General features: G+C 48.3%; 1 protein-coding gene across 1 annotated transcript in view; it reads left to right on the top strand.

Annotated features, from left to right (window-relative positions):
* Window positions 1-1631: 1631 nt before the first annotated feature.
* The window catches only part of DCK (deoxycytidine kinase), a 23281-nt gene continuing 5598 nt past the window's right edge, over window positions 1632-19314 (top strand). The window contains exons 1-5 of the mRNA XM_015427113.1: window positions 1632-2182; window positions 5364-5479; window positions 10605-10801; window positions 11412-11559; window positions 17738-17853. Coding sequence (XP_015282599.1) covers window positions 2116-2182; window positions 5364-5479; window positions 10605-10801; window positions 11412-11559; window positions 17738-17853 — 644 coding nt within the window. The 5' untranslated portion in view covers window positions 1632-2115. The remainder of the gene's footprint in view (window positions 2183-5363; window positions 5480-10604; window positions 10802-11411; window positions 11560-17737; window positions 17854-19314) is intronic.

The raw sequence follows: 19314 nt of genomic DNA, 5'->3' as shown, positions 1-19314 counted from the left end.
CCCAATAAGCAAGAACGTCACACATATGCTCTACTGATTCAACCTCGCATGAAGTGCACATGAACATAGTCCAGGGCTATTTTTGGGCAGGAACGCACAGGAACGGAGTTCCGTCTGGCTCCCGAGTTGGCCACACCCAGCAGGAACTCATTAACATAATAGGCCACACCCAACAACAGGGACTCATTAGGATTGGCTACATTAGGAGTGTGTGGCCTAACATGCAAAGGAGTTCCTGCTCCAAAAAAGCCCTGGGTTTTGACAACAAACAAGGTAAACAGAATAAGAAGCAAAAGGTGGGTGTGGCTGGATGACCACACTTCTGGTAACATGGGGTGTGTGGCCTAATATGCTACTGAGCTGTATTGTCATGGGTGTGGCCTAATATGCTAATAGATTTCTGCTGTTGGGTGTGGTCTATTATGCTAATGAGTTCCTGCTTGGGTTTTTCTACAAAAAAAGCCCTGAACATAGCCTTTCAAGGTAGGGTTTTTTATTGTAGCTGCCTTGAATAACCACAGCAGCAGAAGCAAATGCCCTTCTAGAGTTCTGTCCCTCCAGTGAAGTCAAATATGTAGCCGGCTCAATGGAGTTTTTGATATTTAGCAACACCCCGAGTTTTGAAACCCTAGTGATCATTGAAGAGCCAGCCATGCACACTGTATGTTAAGGGAGTAGCATGGAAAGCTATTTGTGCAGCAGAGGCCCTTCACTTGTACCTTGGCCTCAGTACAGCAAGCACAAGGGGGCAGTTACATTCCCTGGGGCTGACGGGGGGCTTTAGGGTTGCCAACTCCACATTGAGAAATTCCTGGAGATTTGGGGATGCAGCCTGGGGATGACAGAGACCTCAGTAAGGTACAGTGCCACAGAGTCCACCCTCCAAAGCAGGCATTTTCTCCAGAGGAACTGATCTCTGTAGCCTAGAATCTGGCATGTGACCACAGCAGCTAGGGTTGCCAGGTCTGGGTTGGAAAATACCTGGGGGTGGGTCCAGGAGAGGGCGGGGTTTGGGGAGGGGCCTCAGCACGGTCCAATGCCATAGAGCCCACCCTTCAGAGCAGCCATGTTCTCCAGGGGAGCTGATCTCTGTCAGCTTTAGATCAGTTGTAAAAGCGGGAGATCCCCAGGCCCCACCTGGAGGCTGGCAACCCTAGCAGCATGTAGGGGAGGGAGCAGCTTTTCCCCACAGCAGCTGGGAAGTCTGTGCTTAGTGCATTCCTGTCAAAGGAACCAGAGCGGAGGTAGAAAAAGCAAAGGCTCACATAGGGTTGCCAACCTCTAGGTGGGGTCTGGAGGCCTGGAATTACAGCATATCCAGGCGACAGAGATCCCTTGGAGAAAGTGGTCGGACTCTATGGCATTACACACCTAGTTGGGAGGCCCCTCATCAAATCCCGCCCCCCAGGCACCACCTCCAAAACTCCAGGAATTTCTAACCCCCGAGTTGGCAACCGAAGCCCGGAAGGATGAACTTGCGGCCTAGGAAGTAGGGGTGGGAACTTGGCTGGTTGCTATGGCAACCATGCCCTCAGCTATCGGCAGCGCGCACGCCGATCGATGTATTCACGCCGCGACAAGCGCGTCCTGCGGCTCCATCCATCGCTCGGCACTTGATTAAGGCTCTTCTCTTCGAAGCCGGCGTCTCTTTTCTCCGACCGGAACGTGATCGCCTGTACAGTAGAAGAGAAGCAGGTTTGGGGCTGTTCGCGGTCTCTAGCGGCTGCTGCTCTGACCCTCTCAGGCACCCGTAGGGAGAGCACAGCCGGCCGGGAGAAGAAGAAGAACAAGAGGGGGGTGGCGACGCGGTAAAATATGCAAATGAGGCACTGACGACCAAGAGCCGGAGGGAAGGAGCCCGCCGGCGAGGGGGGGGGGAACAGGAAGGAACCCTCGCTGTCACGTCACGACGCGCCGTAGCCAATCCGGGGCGACCGCGCGCCCAATTCGAAGGACCCGGCGGCAAAAGAGAGATTGGCGCGCGAGAGGGGAGAAAGGGAACCAGGGAGGAGGGAATCTGCGCGAAGGCGGGAGAGCGCGCCTGTTTTGTCCCGCCGCCCTTCCCGTCTCTCGCGGCCGCCAGCCCTCCGGGTACCACCGGCAACTTTGGTCTCCATGGCGACCCCACCCAAACGGAGCCGGGCCGAGAGAATCAAGAAAATCGCCATCGAGGGCAACATAGGTAAGGGGAAAGAGCCGCTGGGGCCGTGCGGGCGCCTCTCCCAGCCTGCAAGCTCGGGAGGGTGGCCTCGGGCCTGGCGCCCCCCTTTCACGGCCTGGCCTACCTCGCAGGGTTGTTGTTCACGAGGAGAGGGGGGAGCACGCGGGCCGCCCTGAGTGCTCCTTGGAGGAAGGGCGGGATAAAAAGTTGGCGGGGAGAGGGACAAAGACTTGTGGGAAAGGGACGAGGCTGGAGGCGCTCCCGTCTGCCTTTTGCTCCGTTGGCGTCTAATCCTGTTCTTTCTTTAAGGTGCTCAGGGTGGGGTGCATGGTTGGCCCCCTTTCCTTCCTTCCATTGAGACGAATGGGGACTTCAATGGAATCTTATACCACGGTGTTCCTTCTAAGCTGAGTCAGTGTGAGCTAGCTCACAGCTTTTTAGCCTCTGGCTTACACATTTTTGTCTCAGCTCAGGAAGGAGGGCTCCAGAGCAAACTAATCGATGCAGGAGCCAAATCGCTCCCTCACAGCGTTCATGCCAGTAGATCACAAAGCAGAACTTTTGCTCACAGGACTCCACAGCTTAGAGGGAGCACGGGCTCCTTTTGTTAACATGGAAAAAGAATGCTTCATCTTGCCCGGGGGCAGAGACATAAGATGGCTGCATAGCTGCAAAACACAAAAGCTTAGATCCAGAATCGTTGGTCTTAAAGGTGTCAGTTTCTGAAGAAGTGTTGCGTGCACATGAAAGCTGATACGGAGAATTAAACTTTGTTGGCCTTAAAGGTGCCGCTGGAGTCAAACTTTGCTCTGTTGCTTCAGACGAACAAGGCAACCCACCTGAATAAAACTAGACACTGTTTGTGCTGAGGGGTGTCTTCTCATCCTTCCCTATGGATGCCGGGCTCTAGTTGGGCTCTGGATTCCCCCAGAATTACAAGTTATCTCCAGACTTCATAGATCAGTTCCCATAGAGAAAATGGGTGTTTGGGAGGGGAGATTCTATGGGCATTGTAGCCCACTGAGGTCCCCAAATTTCCAGGCGTTTCCTGACCTGGATCTGTCAACCCCATCCCCCTTGGGTGGCCGAGGCAGACCGGGCAACCGGTGTTCCCTCTAAGCTGAGTTAGTGTGAGATAGCGCACCGTTTTTTAGCCCCCGGCTCACACATTTTTGTGTTAGCTGAGGAAGGATGGCTCCAGAGCAAACTAATCTATGCAGGAGCTGAATCGCCCGCTCACAACTTTAGTGCCAGTGGCTCACAAAGTAGAAATTTTGCTCACAAGATTCCACAGCTTAGAGGGAGCACTGGTGGCAACCCTATCCTTCCCCCTACCATGTTTTTTTTAAAATTATTATTTAGGAGGCTATGCGTCATTCTATAGACTCAAAGTGGCTTGCATTAAACAAGAAATAAGGAGTTGCTGGTGTAAATTCATAGAAAAGTGGCATAATTTTTTATGTTATTACTTAAAGATGGTTCATACCTTTCACATAGTGCTCTGTCTCTCCTGCCTCTGCTGACAGCATCATTTGCTTTGAGTGCCTCCATAGATCGGTATTCCAGTTTTTCCAGTTTCCTCTAAATGCTACCCAGAATGAATATTAAAGAGTTATAAGGGTTGTTACAAGGAACCCTGATGGCTCCAGAACAATTACAGCAGATGTATGAAATCCACCTTGCCTCAAATGTTCCCTAGGTGCCTGGGACAGTAGCTTTGTAGCAAGCAGAAATGTGGTAGATTAAGCTTTCCCCATATTTGTATTGGTGCTGAAAGAAAACCAGCACCTGTCAAATTTCCACTTGATAATCAGGAGTCCTAGTAGCCAAAAGGGATGGGCACCGCTAAGCTTTCCTACAGTGTCGAAGTTGCTATTTTAAATACACAAGCTTTATTATGCTTTACAGGTGATGTGTTATCTTCAGAGGCTGTTTCTGGTACCACATCATCTGAGCTAAGATGGGTGGCAACCTGACAAAGGGCTTTCTTCATCATGGTGCCAAAACGTTGGAACTCCCACCCCACGGAAATTTTTCTGTCTCCCCGTATCAGGTGTTTTTTGTTTTGTTTGTCATACCCTCAGTAACCATTGTTGACCCTCATCCCTAGTTTTGATATTACCATGAGGACCCTAATCAGGTGGAAAGGTAGCATTAGAACTTTTTAAATAATAGTAAGGGATGCAAGAAGGAGCTGCTGTGGCTCAAGTGGTTAAGACGCTGGAACTGCAGGCTGTGGAAGGTCGGTAGTTCGGCAGTTCGAGACCCAAGTGTGCCGCATGACGGAGTGAGCTCCCATCTCTAGTTCCAGCTCCAGCTCCTGCCAACCTAGCAGTTCGAAAGCAAAAAACAGAAAGTAGGCTTTTAAAGGGAATCTTGAGTTATTTTTTGAGCTTTAGGTGGGACATTTGATTTAGGAGTATAGATCTTAAAACCAATCACAAGGAATTTAGAACTGAGTCAGAAATAGTGGGCTACAGAAAGAAGACTCAGATAGCTGCATATTGCATGGGCACAGTCCTGATATGTGATTAGGTCTATATGTGCTTAATAAACTTCTTCAGTAACCATAGTGGAAATAAAGTCACATACAGTTTAGGACTGTCATTTTTGGAACAATGTACGGTGATTGAGGAGCTGCGGTGGCTCAAGTGGTTAAGATGCTGAACTGCAGCCTGTGGAAGGTCAGTAGTTCAGCAGTTCGAGACCCGGGTGCCACATGATAGAGTGAGCTCCCATCTCTAGGTCCAGCTCCTGCCAACCTAGCAGTTCGAAAGCAAGACATTGCAAGTAGATAAATAGGTACCACTTTGGTGGGAAGGTAACAGCGTTCCGTGCGCCTTGGTGTTTATTCATGCCGGCCACATGACCACGGAAACGTCTTCGGACAGCGCTGGCTCTTCGGCTTTGAAACCGAGATGAGCACCGCAACCCTAGAGTCGGATTTGACTGGCTTTCGAGCAAGGGAACCTCTACCTTTAAGGGATGCAAGAGAACAAAGCTCGGCCTCTTTGGAATATTATAAACTACCCTAAGCCAGTGAAATACTGCAGGGTGTGCATTCTAAACAGATGTGTACATACATATTTGAAATACCTGAAACCCTTTAAAAGGAAAACACTTCACTTTTTAGCGTGTATTTCCCTGCTAAGGGACAAACTAGAATTGTACTTTCTTATAAGCATAGTCCTTTTCTCCACAGCTGCAGGGAAGTCTACCTTTGTGAATATTCTCAAACAAGCCAGAGAAGAGTGGGAAGTTGTTCCTGAGCCCGTAGCAAGATGGTGCAATGTTCAGACTTGCCCAGATGATTGTGAGGTATGAGTTTTACGTGATCATATTGAGAACCTCACCACTTTGTGATGCAGGGGCCGTAAATTGTGGGGTGGAGCAAAGAGGCGAAAACAGTCACATTTCAGCGTCTGTTGGTTGCAGTATTAACTTGCAGCCCACACAGTTCTGTGGGATTCAGTTACTTTCAAGTTGTATCTGAAGAAGCGTTGCATACTCATGAAAGCTTATGCCCAGAATTAAACTTTGTTGGTCTTAAAGGTGCCGCTGGACTCAAACTTTGTTCTGTTGCTTCAGACCAACACAGCTACCCACCTGAATCCACCTTACAAATTGCTGTATAATTTTTAGATTAAAAATAAAGAACCCCATGCACGTCTATACATGATGCTTATTCCTCTTCCCTCTACATCACATTGTTAAAGTATACTATTTGTTTCCAAGAGGAACAGAGATTTCATTTTAATCAGAGTTTTCCACAAAAGCCCTCTTTTAATGACATCACTTTTAACTGGCTCCCAATCTGCCCTCTAGTGGTTGAGTGAATGGATGCAGCTGAGCATTCCGAGCCAATTAAATAAATGATTACAAATGCCAAAGTTGCGGATATGCTTTCTTAAAATAATGAGAATTGCAGCAAGCAGCACTGTTAGAGCTCTGATTTGAAAAACGAATGAATTTTGGCTGGTTGTGCTTATACGTGCCTACTAAAGATTCAGAATCTGTTCATCCTACTATAAAACTCATGCTACCAATCCTCTGCTGTCAAAAAACATATGTCTCATAATATTGAGTGCATAATGAAAAAAAAATAATGCAAAAAATAATAAGAACTAAGGTCCCATTTACTCCAGAGATATTGTTATTGAATATATTTCCGAAAGACTTTGATAAAGCGGATAGGTCTTTGATTGTTCACTTGTCGACAGCTGCAAGGATTTTATATGCTAAATATTGGAAAACAATGGAGATTCCAACAAAACAAGAATATGTGAATAAGCTGTTTGAAACGGCTGAAAATGATAAATTGACATTGGAGACGAGAGCTGGAACAGAATGGACTTTTCAAAAAACTTGGAAGAGATTTTATGACTGGTACAATATAAGCGCAATAACTTGATGGAAATTTGAGTACGCAGAAAAGCTAGTAAAATAGACAATGAGATTTAGAAATGTAACAAATAGATAACTAAAGAACAGAAAACAGAATAAGCCTCCTGTAATATGTTTCAGCACTTCGAGACCTGGGTGCCGCATGACGGAGTGAGCTCCCGTCTCTAGTTCCAGCTCCTGCCAGCCTAGCAGTTCGAAAGCAAGAAATTGCAAGTAGATAAATAGGTACCACTTTGGTGGGAAGGTAGACAGCGTTCCGTGCACCTTGGTGTCTAGTCATGCCGGCCACATGACCACGGAAACGTCTTCGGACAACGCTGGCTCTTCGGCTTTGAAATGGAGATGAGCACTGCAACCCTAGAGTCGGACTCGACTGGCTTTCGAGCAAGGGAACCTTTACTTTTTACTTTAATATGTTTTATGTTTGTTACTGATAGTTATGTGTTGTTTGTTTTCACGTATGTCTGTAGTGCATAACGAAAAAATAATAAAAGTGTACCTTCGGGTACTTTAAAAAAGAAAGAAAGAAAGCATATGTCTCCTAATATTGAGGTTGAAGATATTGTGCCTTGTGTATGGTTCCATGTGACTGCCGGCCTAATTGTTAATGAGTTACGGTGCCCATATGTTCAAGGCAGCCAAGTTTTCTGCGGCTAGCCGAAGTTCCATGACCTAAACGACCGTAACCTAATCTCTTCCCATAAAAAGGCTGGAAGAGGTCTTTTCTTAAGTATGAGGACTGGAGTTTTATTCTTTGCATATGCTTAGAAGAAACATTGCCAGCTGCTTCCAGGCACCAAGCCGACAGCTGTTGCTGAGTCACCTCTGAGACGGCTGATGGCATCAGCCAGGCTAGCTGTGCTCATTCAGTACAGGAATAAAAGAACTCAAGAATTGAGCTTTCCCTGTTTTCAAGCCTGTATTCCTGTCCTTTGGAGTGAAACGTCTTGAGGGCCCAGTGGATGGCCACACCAGCTAAGTCAATCCCTAGGCTCTCTTAAAATACTGTTATTAACATCCAAACCTTTTCTCGCTTGGTAGGACATACCCGTAGAAGACCTGCCCAAATCTGGCAGATCCTTGAACATAAGAGAACATAAGAGAAGCCAATGTTGGATCAGGCCAATGGCCCATCCAGTCCAACACTCTGTGTCACACAGTGGCCAGAAATACCAGGGGCCATCAGGAGGTCCACCAGTGGGACCAGGACACTAGAAGCCCTCCCACTGTTGAAACCCCCCCCCCCCAAACACCAAGAAGACAGAACATCACTTGCCAACAGAGAACTCTTGCCAGCAGGGGGCACTCTTGTAGTCTCCCACAGGCCTCAAACTAAGATGGAAGGAGGTTTCCCTCACCCAGGGCCTCTGAGAGTGGGGGGGGGGGGGGCAACAGGGCCATTTGGCCCAGGCCTCACATTCTTGGGGGCCTCAGATTTACACTTTGGACATTGAATCGCATCTTAAATAAAAATGAGTACATGTCTTACAAAGTCTTACAATGTTCTTTTTCTTACTGTATTAAATGCAAACATTTAAAATGCAATGCTACTCATTTTGTATCATTGTTTTTGCATGTATTAATTTTTTAATTTAAACCCACCCATCCCAAATGGAAATGGCTCGGGCCCCTCTGGACCTCTGTGAGGGCCTGCCCTCACCCTGGTTCTCACCTGTCTCCCGACCCTGCTCCTTTCAAACTCGGGAGCCAGAGCCAGCATGCCCTTTCTGACCTATTTCACTTTGGGGGTTTTGTGCAGCCAGCCCCTTGGGAGGCTCCACCCCTCTGGAACTCCCATGGAATGCCAGCAATTCCTGCAGGGGCTGCCTCCGCACCCCAGCTGCCACTCCTCTCCTTGTTTCCCCGCCCCTGGCTCAAGGCTGCCTGCCAAGCTGCTCATCAGGCAAGCTGGCTGTTAAAGGGCCAGACCCCATCAAGCAGTGGAGCAGCAGGCTTTGCCTTAGAGGTGCCACATGCACTGCGGCTTTGGCACATGGATGCTGAGGGTCGGCCCCGGATAAGATCCGGATGGGAGACCACCAAAGAATGGCAGGGTTGTGACGCAGAGGCAGGCAGTGGCAAGCCACCTCTGAATGTCTGTCGCCCTGAAAACCCTATCGCCATAAGCCAGCTGTGACTTTACGGCAAAGGAGAGGGAGTCACTACTGAACATGAAGTGCGTGAAAATTCTGGAAGTCCCCCTCTTTAGCCTAAGGACCCTCGGCCAGTACAACGGGGCCAGTTTGGCGTAGTGGTTAAGCGTGTGGATTCTAATCTGGGAGAACCGGGTTTGATTCCCCACTCCTCCACTTGTACCTGGCTGGATGACCTTGGGCAAGCCATACTTCTGGCACAGCTGTTCTTGAAAAGGAGTCGTTTCTGTCAGAGCTCTCTCAGCCCCACCTACCTCACAGGGTGTCTGTTGTGGGGAGGGGAAGGGAAAGGAGTTTGTCAGCCTCTCTGAGACTCCTTTGGGTAGTGAAGGGAGGGGTATAAATCCAATCTCCTCTTCTTCTTGTACCTCACAGGGTGTCTGTTGTGGGGAGGGGAAGGGAAGGGAGTTTGTGAGCCGCTCTGAGACTCCGAGTGAAGGGCGGGGTATAAATCCAATCTCTTCTTCTGATGGTCTTTGGTTTTGTTGCTGTGGCCGTGCTCTGTTGCTCGATTTCAGCAGCACTCACACACATGGAAGGCACCTGGGTTTTGGCCACTGTGTGACACACAGTGTTGGACTGGATGGGCCATTGGCCGGATCCAGCATGGCTTCTCTTATGCTCTTTAGGAGGTACTCACTGCTGAAGTAGGTGGGGATTGATTGCTGTCTGCTATCAGACGGTAGTTTTTTTGCCCTCGACTCTCAGGGCACCTGGCAGACTATATAAGATGCAGTTAAAGTCAGAGATCTGGCATGGCATAGTGGTTAGAGTATCAGACTAGGATCTGGGAAACCCAAGTTTGAACCCCCATTCTGCCATGGAAGCCTGCTGGGAGACCTTGGGCTGCTCACATGCTCTCAGCCTAACCTACTTCATAGGGGTAGCTCAAGATGGGTAGCCGTGTTAGTCTGTCTGTAGCAGGAGAAAAGAGCAGGAATCCACTAGCACCTTAAAAAGACTAACGAAATTTGCGGCGGGGAGGAGCTTTCGTGAGTATGAACTTTCTGAAGAAGTGAGCAGCGACCCACGGACGCTCGTCACCTGCCACAAACTTTGTTAGTGTTTTAAGGTGCTACTGGACTCTTGCTCATTCTCCTGCTACTTCAATGGGTTCTTACAAAGATTAAAGGGCAGGGTTGCCACTTTCTGGAAAGTCAGGGAAATTGGCCTGAAGTCAGTTAAAGCCAGGGAAATTGTGATTAAGATATATTCAAGCAGTGGATTTTTGACCTGCTGCTACAAGAGCATGATCTTGTGGCAAATGGTAGAGAAACAATTGATGAGAAAGTAAAAGAGTTACAAAATAAAAAGAGAAAACTGTAGAAGTGATAGTTTTGTATCTTAAATCTTCATTCTTTAAAAACAGAATACTTGTATTCTAATTTCTAACTTGATTATTACTGCCGTTTCAAAACTATAAGTTTCGTAATGTGGCTTCAGAGAAACCATTTGAGATAGAACGTTTATATAATGTTTAAGGTAAAGGTGTCCCTTGCTCGAAAGCCAGTCGAGTCCGACTCTAGGGTTGCGGTGCTCGTCTCCACTTCCAAGTCGAAGAGCCAGTGCTGTCCAAAGACGTTTCCGTGGTCATGTGGCCGGCATGACTAAACACCGAGGCGCACGGAACGCTGCTACCTTCCCACCGAAGCGGTACCTATTTATCTACTTGCAATGTCTTGCTTTCGAACTGCTAGGTTGGCAGGAGCTGGGACTAGAGACGGGAGCTCACTCCGTCATGCGGCACACTCGGGTCTCGAATTGCTGAGCTACCGACCTTCCCCAGCCTGCAGTTCAGCGTCCTAACCCCTTGAGCCACCGCAGCTCCTGGGGATTGTAAAGGTACCGTTAAAACAAGTGGCCTTTTGTTTGTTTCGTGTTTCAAGGAGGAGCTGACAGCCTCTCAGAAGAGCGGAGGCAACTTGCTCCAGATGATGTACGAAAAGCCGGAGAGGTGGGCCTTCACTTTCCAGACGTACGCCTGCCTGAGCAGAATCCGGGCGCAGCTGAAGTCTCTCGACGGGAAGCTCAAAGAGGCCGAGGACCCCGTCGTTTTCTTCGAGAGATCCGTTTACAGCGACAGGTGTGGATTTTTGTCTTGTGCAGATAACTTTTCACCATTCAAGATGCTCCTAGAAGGTACTTGGGCTGTGGCACACTCTGCCCGAAGGGAAGCTATTCCATTACTGTAGGGGAGCCGCTAAACTTCTTTTCCACTCCCCCACCTGTGGCTTGGCGATGCTGTTAGCATAAAACAATTCGGTGGGCTGTTGTCTGGATTCGGTGGGCTGGACGGCTTCAAAAGGGAATTAGATAATCATCTGGAGCAGAGGTCCATCAGTGGCTATTATCCACAAGGTATAGATAGGGGCTCTGGGGCAAGTGATGTTCTGTCTTCTTGGTGCTTGGGGGGGGGGGGTCAACAGTGGGAGGGCTTCTAGTGTCCTGGCCCCACTGGTGGACCTCCTGATGGCCCCTGGTATTTCTGGCCACTGTGTGACACAGAGTGTTGGACTGGATGGGCCTTTGGCCTGATCCAACACTGGCGTCTCCTATGTTCTTATGTCTGACTAGCCCAAGTCATCCATTCAGCTTTCATCCTGTCATTCTCACCTCTTCCTCTTTTTTTCTTTCTGGAAGAATACAGGATTATATTGAGCTCAAAGTACTCTTTTGTTGTTGTTGTTGTTAAGGTACATCTTTGCATCTAATCTCTACGAGTCCGACTGCATGAATGAAACAGAATGGACTATATACCAAGACTGGCATAACTGGATGAATGAGCAGTTTGGATCTAGTCTTCATCTGGATGGTATTATTTATCTTCGAGCTACCCCCGAGGTAAGAAAAAACAGGTACGAGAACAGATTAGAGAATGCTAGCCCCTCCATCAGATTGCTGGACACGGGCTCGTATACCTGAAATACCTCAAATAGATTTTATAGGTGGCATGTTAACCCTTGTAAGTGGTTTAGAAAATGTACAGGTTGCCCGTCCGGATGCCTGGCGGAGGCAGCTAAAAAGGTATTCAATAATAAAACCATAAAACACATCAGTAAAAACATCCATGAAAGAAGCCATCGATCACCCCGAAGGGGCATAAAAACAGCAACAAAGCAATTTGAGCAGAAGTCATAAAACTGTAATAGTAAAACAGCTGTAAAGCAGCACTGAGAAGGAATGCTGGCCGTGAGTCAGCTGGAAAGGGTGGGATAAAACTTCAGTTAAAGGTGGGGTAAAAAAAAGAAAAGAAATGTTTTGGCGTGGGGCCTGAATGCTAGTAGGGTAGGCTCCAAGTGAGCGGGGGAGGGGAGCATTCGAAGGGCGAGGCTGGCTAGATAACACAGGAGAAAGTTTTCCTTCATGAGCTGTTCAGGAGCTTAGAAGTGAGAAGCAGTATTTGAAATTGTGCCTGTTGGTAATTGCCTTCAAAGCCTTATACTGCCTGGGACCAACATACCTAAGGGACCATATACGCCTGAGAATCAACATCTGGTGATCCCTGGCCCGAAGGACGTCAGCCTTGCCTCGACCACGGCCAGGGCTTTTTCCGCCCTGGCCCCCACCTGGTGGAACAGGCTCCCTATTGAGATCAGGGCCCTGCGGGATCTTACTCAATTTCACAGGGCCTGCAAGACGGAGCTCTTCCGCCAGGCCTTTGGCTGAGGGGCGGGGCCTCCCCCCCCCCCCCCCCCCCCCGAGGTTGCGGTCTCCCACCTACTGATAACTGGCCATACCTAGTTACATCAGTGGGCCAGATTCTCCCTACGGCAAGCATGACTATTGATTTTATATATTTTAATATGTTTTGAATTTTATTGTATTTATTGAGATGTCGCGACCCCGCCCCGGGCCCGTTTACGGGATGGGCAGGATATAAATCAGTGCAGATTTCCCAGTTCTGGCATGATATGGTCCCCTGTATCCGGCCCCTGAGAGCAACCCGGCAGCTATGTCCTGGGCGAGCTGATCCGGGAAGCAAAGCCGGGTCGGCCCTGGATAGTACATGAATGGGAGACCACCAGGGAAGTCCGGGGTTGCTAGCAGCCGTCCTCTGAAGTTGGCTCAGCTTCATGTTCGTGGCATCTGTGACACTGTCTAACCATCTCATCCTTTGCCGTCCCCGTCGTCTTTTTTTACCTTCAGTCTTTCCCAGCATCAGGGTCTTCTCTAGCTAGACCCTCTAGCATCAGGGTCTTGTCCCACTCTAGCTGCCGCTTAACCAGAGATGCCAGGATTTGATCCTGGGACCTTCCGCAAGGGCTCTGCCACTGAGCTGCGGCCCTTCCCCTGGTCCTTGCGCACCTCAGGGAAGCAGCTGGCGGAGGATTCCATTAGCCTTTCACTTTTATACCCAGGTCAGGCGATCGACTTGCCTTGTCAGGATTGCTGATCTTCACCAGCATTTTCTTTGTTTTGTCCTGCCCAGCCATAGTATACTGTGTTTCGAGTCCTGGTATGGTGTAGTGGTTAGGAGCGCGGGCTCTAACCTGGGAGAACTGGGTTTGTGTCCCCCCTTCTCCCCATGCAGCCGCTGGTGTGACCTTGGGTCAGTCACAAATTCTTTCAGAGCTGTTCTCTCGAGGGCAGTTCTCGAGAGAGCTCTCTCAGCCCCCACCTGCCTCACAGTGTGTCTGCTGTGGGGAGAGGATGGGACTGTAAAACGCTCTTGAGACTCCTTCAGGTAGTGAAGGGCGGGGTATAAATCCAGTCTCTCCACCTCCTCCCCCTCCTATTTAAATGCAAGATTTTGCTCACTTAAGGATAGCTGAGTACATAGAGGAATGGCAGGTGGGGAATCTAGGAACCTGCCCGGCCGCTATGGTAATCTTGAGGTTGTTCTTTGGGTGCCCCCGACTTCTGAGATTAGGCAGGTGGCAGCTGGGGAGAGGGCCTTCTCAGCAGTGGCAACGAAATGCTGGACCTCTCTCCCCAGGGAGGTCTGCCTGTCCCCCTCTGGTGCTGTCTTCCGCCAGCAGATGAAGACTTTTTTTGGTTTCATTTTGGCATTCCCTCAGCGATCCCTCCTTCCCAACCAGTTGTTTTAATTAATTAATTAATTAATTTTTCATATTTGTATCCCGCCCTCCCCAATAGTAAAACATCCAACACTAAAACCACAGTACTCAATCCATTACTAATATCCTAAATCCAAGATGGTAACACCGCAGTTCCAGATGGTACCCCCATAATATACATGTCCAATGGCGATGGCTTGTCAGATCTTCAATAGTTTCCAGGTTCTTCCTCGGGCCTCGTCGATGCATCCTTTAAGATACCTTGACGGTGGTGGTATAATGGGGCTGTTTTTATGTCCTGTATGTATCTTAATTGTTTTAATTGTGGTTTTTTTGGAGTGTGTGTGTTTAAATGGTTTTTAAATGTGATTTCGTCACATATGTTTTAAATTGTTAGCCACCTTGGTGGCCCTCATAAATAAATAAATAAATAAATAAATAAATGCTTTCTAAATAAATAATAAAATCTAGGCATATCCTTGTGACGGACAGGTTAGGTCCCTCCTCTCCCTAACAGCAGCCAGTGAGAGCTGAAGGCACGTTGGGAGAGAATTGAAAAACAGCGGTGAAGAACAAACCCAAGAACTCTGTGTGAGTGAGGGCTTGTTATTAAAGGGGGGTGGCCAGTTTGGTGTCGTGGTTAAGTGCGCGGACTCTAATCTGGGAGAACCGGGTTGGATTTCCCACTCCTCCACTCGCAGCTGCTGGATGACCTTGGGCAAGCCCTAGTTCAGTCAGAGCTGTCCTTGAAAGAGCAGTTCCTCTCAGCCCCACCGATCTCACAGGGTGTCTGTTGTGGGGAGGGGAAGGGAAAGGAGATGGTAAGCCTATCAGTGTGACGGGCAGGGTATAAGTCCAATCTCTTCTTCTCTTCTTCTTCTTCCTCTGTCTGTGGATGTCTCTGGAAGAGAGAGAGAGGACCTGAGGTGTGAATTGGTCCTGGCTCTCTGTGTATTTTAGAAGAGACAAAAAGGGTGGCAAACGTAATGGCCTGACCTGCTGATAACCCAGAACGTGAGAAAGAGGTTGTTGAGGCTGGTAGGCACTCTGCGTGGGTGGGAAAGGGTGTCACCATCCAAAGAGTGATTGACACGTGGAATTCACTGGCCACAGGAGGTGGCGGGTGGCGACTACAAGCACGGACGGCTTCAAGAGAGCATTAGATAAGCATATGGAGCAGAGGCCCATCAGTGGCTATTAGCCACAAGGTACAGATAGGGACTCTCAGTCTGGGGCAAGTGATGCTCTGCCTACTTGGTGCTTGGGGGGGGGGTCAACAGTGGGAGGGCTTCTAGTGTCCTGGCCCCACTGCTGGACCTCCTGATGGCACCTGGTATTTTTGGCCACTGTGTGGCACAGAGTGTTAAACTAGATGGGCCATTGGCCTGAGAAGAAGAAGAAGAAACTGAGAAGAAGAAGAGGAAGAGGAAGAGATTGGATTTATACCCCGGCCCTTCACTTGGAGTCTCAGAGCGGCTTACAAACTCATTTCCCTCCCCCTCCCCACAACAGACACCCTGTGAGATGGGTGGGGCTGAGATAACTCTGACACAAACTACTCTTTCAGGAACAGCTGTGCCAGAGCTTGTGAGTGACCCATGGTTACATCAGCAGGTGCAAGGGGAGGAGTGGGGAATCAAACCCGGTTCTCCCAGATTAGAGTCCGCATGCTTAACCACTACACCAAACTGGGGCAGCTCTCAGCTCTGTGACGTGTGTGGTCAGCTGCTTGGGCAGGATTAGGGCATTTAATCTTTCTGCATGTCCTGGAGGAGAAATCTCCTGGGGGGGAGGGTCTGTGGCTCAGTGCTTGGCATGCGGAAGGTCCCAGGTTCAATCCTTGGCATCTCCAATTAAAAGGAACAGGTGGGATCTCAGTGTAAATTGTGTGCTAAATAGAAGGAACAATCACTGTGATATAGAGGCTACTATACTTTATTTGCGGAGCTGCGGTGGCTCAAGTGGTTAAGACGCTGAACTGCAGGCTGTGGAAGGTCAGTAGTTCAGCAGTTCAATACCCGGGTGCCGCAAGACGGGGTGAGCTCCCGTCTCTAGTTCCAGCTCCTGCCAACCTAGCAGTTCGAAAGCAAGAAATTGCAAGTAGATAAATAGGTACCACTTTGGTGGGAAGGTAACAGCGTTCCGTGCACCTTGGTGTTTAGTCATGCCGGCCACATGACCATGGAAACGTCTTCGGACAGCGCTGGCTCTTCGGCTTTGAAACGGAGATGAGCACCGCAACCCTAGAGTCGGACTCGACTGGCCTTCGAGCAAGGGAACCTTTACCTTTACCTATACTTTATTTGGTAAAACTACATCTGAATTTGCACAGTTATCATTCAGTATAAGGCAGCTTCATGTGTGAATAGTTTTTTTTTAATGGCTTTGGGCTGCCCCATTCTTGCTTTGGGCTGAACCTTCTCGTTTTCATGCACCTCCTCTTGTCTGGGTACACTGAGGATGACTTTGCGACTTGGGTGCGTTGGGCAATGAAGAAGAATTGCTTTGGCAAACAATATAGACTCCTTAAACGTACACCTCTTCTGCATCCAGCAAATGCTGGGTGGAATGTTATGTCATAAAGCGTCTAGTGCAGACTGTAATCGTAAGTAGAATTCTGCCCTTCTGCCCATTAACCTCAAGATCTCCCAGGCTGGCCATTGGCAGGGCTCCTGGGTTATCTCCAGCGATGGAAAAATCCCACAAGCTTCACCACTTCCATGCTGGAGCCTTGTGGCGCGTCTGCTGCTGACCGTGTGAAGAGGCCGTTCGCTTCCAGTCGTCCCTAGTGAGGCCTGGAAAAGCAAGGTGCTTAGGGCTGCAGTTGAGCGGCTGATCTTGTGGTTGATGTTCTTTTGCATATAAAACGTGCAAAAAAAGAGAAGAAGATCGGACCATGCAGCCTTAGTGTAGTCATACTGTCCTCCTAACCCTTGGAGAGTTTGAAATATTGTCCAGGCTAAAGTTGTCATGTTTGAGAATGTCCACTTAATCCGTTGGTGTGCTCTCTCTTTGGGTCTGGGTGCAGTGTTCCCTCTAAGCTGAGTTAGTGTGAGCTAGCTCACAGCTTTTCAGCCTCCGGCTCACACATTTTTGTCTCCGCTCAGGAAGAACGGCTCCAGAGCAAACTGATTTCTGCACTAGCCGAATCGCTCGCTCACAACTTTAATGCCAGCAGCTCACAAAAGTAGACTTTTTGCTCACAAGACAGTCCACAGCTTAGAGGGAGCATTGGTCTGGGGCTATGTCTTTCTCCAGAGCTCTTTAACATATTTGTTACCGAGTCTTACTTTGTTTGTGCATCCAGGGTTAGCAGGAGGTCTTGAACCCATCGACATAAGTTGGGGGGGGTAGGGATGCTGATTGGCATTTAGTTGCTGAAGCATTAGAGCGCCGCAGTTCTGTATATATAATGTGGCCAGAAACACGCACAGATGTGTTTCGTTGTTTGTGTCTCAAGTTATGGGGGAGGGAGTCTTTAAGTTTGCCAGGTTCCCTCTGGCCACTGGTAGCCAGGGGGAGTAGCGTTTCCAGTTCGAGGTTGGGAAACTCCCGGAGATTTGGGGGTGGAGCCTAGGGAGTACAGGGACCCCAATGGGGTATAATGCCATAGAGCCCACCCTCCAAAGCATCCAGATTCTCCAGGGGAACTGATCTCTTTAAGTTTGGAGGTGATCTGTAATTCCAGGGGATCTCCTGGTCCCACCTGGAGGCTGGCATCCCTACTTTAAAGTGCCATGAGATTTATTGTCTACTTTTTTCCCTGCAAGAGATGAGTGTGGTTGTTCCCCGCCCCGCCCCCTTCTAGAGGTCAAGGAGTTCCATTTTCAGTCTGAACATTCTTCTTCATTCTTCATCCCTACTTTAAAGCGCCATGAGATTCATTGTCTACTTTTTCCCCTGCAAGAGATGAGTGTGGTTGTTCCCCCCCCCCTTCTAGAGATCAAGGAGTTCCATTTTCAGTCTGAACATTCTTCTTCATTCTTGTCTCCTATTCTTAGAAATGCTTGAACAGGATTTACGTGCGTGGGAGAGATGAAGAACAAGGCATCCCTATAGAATATCTGGAGAAACTTCACTACAAACACGAAAGCTGGCTTCAGCACAGGACGCTGCGGTAATTCTGTCCTCGTGACCGTCTGTTTCTAGTACCTGACAGTGTCACCCCATGGCCTTTCTGATTGGACAGAAATCTGCTGGGGACCGGTGTCCCCTCTAAGCTGAGTTAGTGTGAGCTAGCTCAGTTTTTTTAGCCTCCAGCTCACATATTTTTTTCCTTAGCTCAGGAAGGAATGCTCCAGAGCAAACTGATTTATGCGGTAGCCAAATCGCTCGCTCACAGCTTTAATGCCAGTAGTTCACAAAGTAGAATTCTTGCTCACAAGACTCCACAGCTTAGAGGGAGCATCGCTGGGGACTCAAAATTCGGATTGGAAGTCAACCAACATTTATTTATTTATCCTTGGATTTATATCCCACCCTACCCTGAAGGCTCAGGGTGGCTGACAAGGGCACGGTGTGCCAAAATTATAACAATAAAAACGCAAGTATAAAACAGTAAAATACAGCAAAATACAATAACAAATTTACAATACAAATTTAAACAAAGATGGGTAGATCTTAAACCCAACGGTAGCTTCCTGAACATCTCTCTCTGTGTCCCAAGAAAGTCATTGGACACTGTACTTTTATTTTGAATGCTGGGAGGCGTTCAGTGCCGAGGCCTCTTTTCTGAAGTGCACAGTTTCTTTATATTTACCCTTCTCAAATCTGGGCACCGAACCTAATTTTAGGTTTCTTTTTCATGAATATTTAAGACTGTATATATAGCTGTGAAGGATTCTTAACCTTGGCATCTCTTTGCTTAGCATTCATCTTCAAAGTCCCTGTCCTAGCTGCTCTTTGCTTATATGTGCATTTTTCTGCTGCATCTTTTTACAGTTACTTTTATAGTGCTATTTTTACCAAGGCTGCTATGTCTGCGGCAGTACTCCCTCTAAGCTGTGGAATCTTGCGAGCAACAATTCTACTTTGTGAGCGACTGCCATTAAAGTTGTGAGCAAGCAATTTGACTACGGCATAAATCAGTTTGCTCTACAGCCATCCTTCCAGAGCTGAGACAAAAATGTGTGGGCCAGAGGTTAAAAAACTGAGCTAGCGCACACTAACTCAGCTTAGAGGGAACAGTGGACTCTGCGGTGGAGAATTTTCAAACATGTTCCAACTTTTGATTTGTGCTTAAGGTCTTTCTTTAGACCTTTTGCTGGCTTTTGTTTTTGTTTATTGGTTTGTTCTGTAGGCCCTTTGTGTTTTTGCTGTTTTGTCGTTTCTTGATTTACCTAGTGTTTTGAGACCCCATTTTCGTTAACAGTTGTAGATGCTTAAAATAAAGAAAAAATGTGGTTTTTTTGCCATCGAGTCCAGGGGTCATTTCGTAGAAAAAGAGGTGCAGGAGCTCATTAGCATAACTTATTTGTGTATGCCACACCCCCTGACATCACTGGAAGTGCACCAGAAGGCAACACCCACCGCTCAGGCGCCACTGGACTGTTTTGGATTGCTAGCTATTGGGGGGGGG

Source organism: Gekko japonicus, unplaced genomic scaffold (genome assembly GCF_001447785.1).
Source record: "Gekko japonicus isolate JY-2015 unplaced genomic scaffold, Gekko_japonicus_V1.1 scaffold565, whole genome shotgun sequence".
In the NCBI taxonomy this organism is placed as follows: domain Eukaryota; kingdom Metazoa; phylum Chordata; class Lepidosauria; order Squamata; family Gekkonidae; genus Gekko; species Gekko japonicus.
This window is presented reverse-complemented; position numbering and strand designations above follow the sequence as displayed.